Source organism: Lipotes vexillifer, unplaced genomic scaffold (genome assembly GCF_000442215.2).
Source record: "Lipotes vexillifer unplaced genomic scaffold, Lipotes_vexillifer_v1.1 scaffold588, whole genome shotgun sequence".
Lineage (NCBI taxonomy): Eukaryota > Metazoa > Chordata > Mammalia > Artiodactyla > Lipotidae > Lipotes > Lipotes vexillifer.
The window spans coordinates 703,412-710,286 of NW_006778148.1; the positions used below are offsets into that span (position 1 = coordinate 703,412).

Consider the following 6,875-nt stretch of genomic DNA (forward strand, 5'->3'; position numbering starts at 1 on the left):
TTCTTATTTTTGACAATTGTGCTATGGTTATGTATTGGGTTGGCCAAAAAGTTCATTCGGGTTTTTCTGTAAGATGGCATGGAACATCCGAACGAACCTTTTGGCCAACCCTAAAATGTTAGCAATTTAGGAAGCTGGGTGAAGGCTATACAAGGAAATCTTTGCACACTTTTGCAACTTTTTTCTAAGCCTGAAATTATTTCTAAATAAAAAGCTAAGGAAGAAAGAGAGAAAGAGAAAGAGAGAGAGAGAGAAAGGAAGGAAGGAAGTGTGGTCTTGGGCCAATCTCTTCCCCTCCCTGAGTCTTGTTTCCTGACCTGAAGCGCAGGGCGGTCATCCCAATCTACTTCACAGCGTTCTAAGGATAAAATGAAATAGTGCAAAGTAGCAGTGTGTATGTATTGATGCTATAAAAAGTTATTCCTGCCGTTAGTAATGGCAGCTTCTGTGTCTTGAGGGTTCTACCCAAATGAGAAACATCTGGCTGCAAGCGACTTCCTCCCAGCCATTCAATATGACCTTTTGCCCAAGGAAATAATAATGCCAGCTTTGTGGCTGGGTGGCTGTCGTCAAGGAGATGGCGCCAGATAGCCCAAACAGCTGGTGGTAGTGACATCACCTCCAGGCTTGGCAGAAAGAAAGGCCATGGTGAGACAGAGACAGGGCAAAGGGCTTCGTCCCTGACCATGAAAACAGGAAAACAACTTCCCAAATAGCCCATCTTTTGTGCAATTGATTCTATTTTCAGTTTCCTGGTTCACTACAATGATTAGCACACAAACCAGGAATATGGCCATTCACCGAATGGGCAATGGATTAATCATAAGGAGAATTCCTCCCCGGCTCTTTCTTCCTTATAGATTCCAAAGTATCTAATGTAACCGAGTGAGCTCAGCATTGTCTGTCCCATTTTACACAGGAAAAACCAAGCAGGAGCAAGGGGAAGAGACGCCAGGTCCCAGGATAAGCTGGAGGACTTTCCAAAGTCAGAATCCAGGCGCCCAGACTTCCAGTCCTGAAATTATATTGCCCACACTCAGATTCATCTCACGGCCACCTCGAAGCACATGCCCAAGGAGTAGAGTCTGGTGAACACATCCCTGAAATACCGTTGTCTGAATGTAGACCTCACCTCTTAATCCTAAATTCTAAAGTGGAGAAAAACAAACAAATAGAGAAGACAGGCTTCCTGAAACAATTAGGGTTTTGGGGTTCAGAGGGACCTAGGCTCAAATTCCAGCTCTTAGCAGCAGGGAGACCATAAATTATTTTTAACTCTTTCAGCCTCAGTCTTCTCATCTGCAAGAGAAATGGAGATAACAGTAACACCTATGCTGAGGGTGGTTGTGAGGGTTAGATGCGGTGGTGCCTGTGATATACCCGGTACAAGTGTCATGTAAGGAATGTCAAACTGTGCACATCCTTTTCCTTGTGTCCTTTCTCAAGAGCTTTCATCTGCTGGATGGAAAGTTAGTTCCTTCACCTGGGAAGTGATGATTTGTAACTCAGACTCCCTCACCAGAATAGAGCTGGCTGTGCGTTAGTAGCTTTGAAATCAACACAAAGAAATCTGCTCCAGAGCTGTGAGGTCCAGAGACATCCATCCAGTCTTATTTCACAGCTGTGGAAACTGAGGCCCAGAGAAAAGGAGCAATCTGGCAAAGATCAGAGAGAGTCAGTGGCAGAACCAGGGCAGGAATCCTGACACCCCAGCTTCCCTGCTTTTGGACACACTCATCTCATTGGCTGAACTTAGCATTGGCAAGGACTGTTGGTTCCAGGGATTCAGGGACTGCCCCTTCCCTGTGTGCCAGCTGGTTCCTGCCCACTGTCTTTCAGGCTGTTATTTTATTGCTGATTCTGGGGGTGGTTGAAGATCTGGGAATGGAAGAGGGGCAGGTGCGGGACCATGAGCCTTGTAGCCTTCACTAAAGGGGTGTGTGTGTGTGTGTGTGTGTGTGTGTGTGTGTGTGTGTGAGAGAGAAAGAGAGATGGGATTACCATTGACTGAGCTACTAAAGGTATCTTAGGTCATCTCCACATTGTCATAAAAACCTTGCAGGATAATATGCAAACTATTATATATAGAATGGATAAACAACAAGGTCCTACTGTATAGCACTGGGAACTATATTCAATATTCTGTAATAAACTTATGGAAAAGAATATGAAAAAAATATATGTATATACATGTAACTGAATCACTTTGCTGTACAGCAGAAACTAACACAACATTGTAAATCAGTAATTCTTCAATAAAATGGATTAAAAAAAAAAACCTTGCAGGATAGGTATTAGCCCCATTTTCCAGATTGATTGAATCATTCACTCAACATATATATTTAAACACCTGCTGGTTGGCAGGCACAGTGCTAAGTACTGGGGATACAGCCGTGAACAATTCAGAACACAGTCTTTGCCCCCACCGAGCTTCCAGTCTACTGCAAAAGGGATACAGTTAAAAAAATTATATACGGAAGTATAGAACTGCAAAATGTGGTAAGCGCCACAGAGGAAAAATAGATTGCTAAGAATACAAGAAAGGGCTTGATGTAGATTACAGGATTAAAGAAGGCCTCTTTTGGAAAGAACGAGGAAACTGAGGCTGACAGAGGACAGGTACATCTACCCAGTCACTCATCATTTCAAGTTATTTTCAGGCAGGACTGACAACAGTCCTGACAGTCTGCAGAGAAAGGGTAGCAACACTGAGTGAAGAGAGGAAGGTCGATTTCACTGGCCAAGCTCTGCCAAATTATCTAGGTGTTTGGTGATTGCTATTTGCTTTAAGAAAGGCAGCCAGGGTTATGCAGAGAGCTCGGATATAGTTGGCAGGAACCACGGTTCTGGCTCCAGTTGACCGACTCATGGTACATGACCTTCGGTGAGGCTTTCCTCTCTCTTGGGCTCAGTTTACTGATCTCAGGTGCATTTGAGCCCTAACGGTAATAAAGGCTCACCAGGTGAGAGGTTGGAGAGGGAGAGTCCCTGACCACTAGGCTCACAGGGATGAGCTTCTCCGTTTCAAACTAAGTGTGCAAATTGCTGCTTGAGTCAGGATTCTGTAGGTAGGATTTTTCTAAAGCGAGGCAGCAACGGATTATCTGAGTTTCAACTCAAGGCGGAAGATTTTGGGATGCCCAGACCCTAAGGTTCGGAGTCATTATTCTAGAAAAGTACATACCTGGTTAGGTACTCTGCGGGTGCCAAGAGGTGCTGGATTCCCATCTCCCGCTTAAATTAACTGCCCAAGGCCGATTCAGCCCTCAACAAAGATGGCACCTGCCCTGGCCTCGGCCCGAGTGCCCTCACTAAAAATGGCACCCTGCCTCTCTTTCCTTAAGTCTTGCTGGCGCAAGTGCAGACCCACCCCATTAGTTAAGATGCCATTAGTTAAGATGCCATTAGTTAAGATGGCGCCCGCCCGCGCTGCCCGGCCCGGCCTCGGCTTCACAGCGCGCGCCTCGGTGACCCCGCCTCGTTTCCGTAGGAAGAAGCGCCGGGAAAGATGGCAGCGGCTGCGGTTTGAATTCCAGCGGCGCCGCCGGAGTCCGAGCGAGACCTGGGTTGGAGGGGGCGGGGACCTCGGGAGCCGTGCGGGTCGCGACCGGGGGCGGGAGTGGGAGAGGGAAACCAGTGGCGACGCCGCCAGATACCAACACCGCCACCTCCTCTGTGTCTATGATGGACTCGGTGTTGGAAGAGGACGTCACCCTCCCCGGGATACGCAGCGGCTGCAGGTGCGGCCCGGCCTTTGGGGGTTCGCGGTAACCAGGCCGGGGTTCCCGCTGATGAGGGTTTGCTCCATCCGAGACTTGGGGTTTGCTCTTTGGATGTTTGAGGGTTCTAGACGTGGGCAGTATGTGGGATGGGTTTCTGGTTGGGGGATCTCTTTGGGGACCCGCCCACTGATACTGAGTGTAGGTGGTTGGGCGGTCCCGACCTGCCCCACGCCCGCCTCTCGCATTTCGGGACATACTTTGAAGAGGCGGTGAGGCACAGGTAAAGGGTTCTCTGAAAGGGTGGGAGATGGGGACCTCTTGGAGTGTGCAATTAGTGGGGGCTGGTTGAGGGGCGGGGACCTTGAGGGTACTTGATAGTTCATGCTGGTTTGGGGATTTGCTTTCATTATGGGGAGTGCAGTTGGTCTGTCCAGGCTTTGCTTATGGGGGTCACATAGTGGCCACCAAAACTTGGGCTATGGAGTGCAGTGGTTAGGAACCTTGGCTGGAGTTGAACAGAACTGGATTCAAATCCAGCCCTTTAAACTAACTAGCTGTATGACCTTGATAAAGTGGTTTAATCTACTTTCCCATCTGTAAAAGGAGGCTGGTAGTAATATATACCCAACAGAGTTGGGGTGAGGATCAAAAGAGAAGATGCCCACCCAGCAATTTGCTTGGCAGGAGTAGTGCCTGGCATATAATCAGTGCTTAAAAAATGATTCGGAGGACTTCCCTGGCGGCCCAGTGGTTAAGACTCGACGACACCAATGCAGGGGGTGCGGGTTTGATCCTTGGTGGGAGAGCTAAGATTCCACATGCCACGGGGCGAGGCCAAGAGATAAAAAAAGAAAAAAGAGATTCGGTGTTGTCATTATCATCATCAACAGTAATACAAATTGGGGAATAATGTCTGAGAGCGGCCTCCCAATGCACCTGTCCCAAGAGTCAGCTGGAGTCCACATTGCTGGTGCGGCAGGGGTCTCTCCTGGAGGAAGACCTGACAAAGCCCTGCACTGCTGCAGGGTTGGGGCCCTTTGGTTGTCCTGGGCTCCTGGTTGGGGAGAGGGTAGAAGGTCTCAGAGGTGATCCCTAACTGAGAATCTGCAGTGTTTATCCAGCTCTGCTAGGGACAGGCTGCTTCTTTTAGTCAACAGATCCTAACTGAAACGGTGACATGTTATTTGTTGTGCAAATCTGGACGGTTTTAAGAGTAAAATGGGCACAGTTAATTTATGCCTGAGCAGCAGGCATAAACAGGTCCTGTCCTGGGCAAACCTTGGGCAAATGGTTACTCTGTTTATTGAGGACCTACTAGTTATCTGGCACAGAGCAAGGCCCTTTGCAGCTCCTGCATCATGTCCCTTTCTCTTCATCTTTCTGCCACTGCCCCAGTATATTGCAGTATGACCTCTCATCTGGATTGTTGTGGTTTCCTTCACACCTCTGATAGCTTTTTTTTTTTTTTTTTTTTTTTGGGTTGAGTAATATTCTACTGTCTGGATTACAGTAGATATGTACAAAATAGATATATGCAATATATATATCCATTCACCTATTGAAGGACATCTTGATGGCTTCCAAGTTTTGAAAATTATGAATAAAACTGCTATAAACATCCATCTACTAGTTTTTATCTGAATATAAGTTTTCAATTTACTTGGGTAATACTGATGCTGAAAGCTCAGCCTCTGTGTACCAGTACCAAATCAAATCTTGGAGACAGAGTTCTGGGTGTAAGTAGAAAAGAATAGCATTATTGCTTTGCCAGGCAAAGGGGGACACAGCAGGCTCCTGCCCTCGAAAACTATGTGTCCCAACCTGGCAGGATTTGATGAGGAGTTTTATAGCAATAGTTCAAGGGTGGGGTTGCTGATAAAATTATGGTGTGTGCAGGGCCTGCACTCCTCTAATCTGGTCTGAGGTAATCTTCTTGATGAGCTTCTCTGGTTCCTTTAATGTAGCCTCAGGTGGTCATTCTCTGATAGGAAGAATGCTGACATCTTAAAGAGCTTAAAGACATTGTTATGTGTATCTCTCAAGGTGGAACCAGGACCTTGCCCCAAGGCTGCACTATTGTTTCTTGGCTGCCCCTCCCTTGTCTTTGCATCCCTTCCCTTCCCAGATTAGCAATGGTTGGAATCTGCCCTTTGGAACTCAGGGAAGGCCATGGAGCCTGGGGCCTCTCACTGTTGTGGCCTCTCCCGTTGCGGAGCACAGGCTCCGGACGTGCAGGCTCAGCTGCCGTGGCTCACGGGCCTAGCAGCTCCGTGGCATGTGGGATCTTCTCGGACCGGGGCACGAACCCGTGTCCCCTGCATCGGCAGGCGGACTCTCAACCACTGCGCCACCAGGGAAGCCCTCTGATAGCCTTTTATACTACAGCTTCAAAGCTCTTTTTAAAATATAAATCTGATCGTCACAGTCTGCTGCTTTACATGTTTAATGCTTTTCATTGCCGTTAAGGTAAAGTCCATTATTATTCTCTCAGACAGCTTTTCACATCTCAGCACCAGTTGGCCAAGCACTTGGGTTTTGGGACCTAGACCTAACTGGGTTTCAATCCCAATTCTTTCACTTAACAATCCTGTGACCTTGGGCAAGTCACCCTCTGTGAGCCTCAGTTTTCATTATCTGTAACATGGGTGAGTCTAAAAGGGTTTAGCCTAATGTCTGACCCAGAGTAGCAGCTCAACAGAGCATCAGATATTCTCCTTTCCCTCCTCTCCCTGCCTTTGCTGGAGATCCTGGTGCTGCATACATTCCTGGTAACTAACCTCTTACTCACCTGCTTCATATCCTCCCTGGCTCCTCTCTGCCCTCAAGATGAAGTTCTTTAATATGACTTCTGAGCTCTTTATACTCTGGCGCATCTACCTCACTAACCTCCTGTCCCCCCTCTTCCTTCCCTGTCTCCTCCCCAAGCCCGTCACTCTTGCTGGCTGCCAAACTGTTATGAATGATCTGCCTTGTTCTTTCTTACAGCTGGGCCTGTGTACTCACTGTCCCTGCGGCCTGGATTGCCCTCCCCCCTCCCCTCCCCTCCCCTCCCCTCAGTGGCCAGGGTGAGAACGACAGGGTAGAGCTGAGTGGGAAGGAAGGGCTAAGGTTAGACCAGCTGCTCCAGGCCCCACCAAGAGCAGGGAAGCGGAT

At 48.1% G+C, this 6,875-nt stretch overlaps 1 protein-coding gene across 2 annotated transcripts in view; it reads left to right on the top strand.

Annotated features, from left to right (window-relative positions):
• Positions 1-3,513: 3,513 nt before the first annotated feature.
• CDK5RAP2 (CDK5 regulatory subunit associated protein 2) overlaps positions 3,514-6,875 on the top strand; it is a 186,840-nt gene continuing 183,478 nt past the window's right edge. For both annotated transcript variants that reach the window (XM_007451495.1, XM_007451496.1), the window contains exon 1: positions 3,514-3,740. In XM_007451495.1, coding sequence (XP_007451557.1) covers positions 3,682-3,740 — 59 coding nt within the window. In that variant the 5' untranslated portion in view covers positions 3,514-3,681. The remainder of the gene's footprint in view (positions 3,741-6,875) is intronic.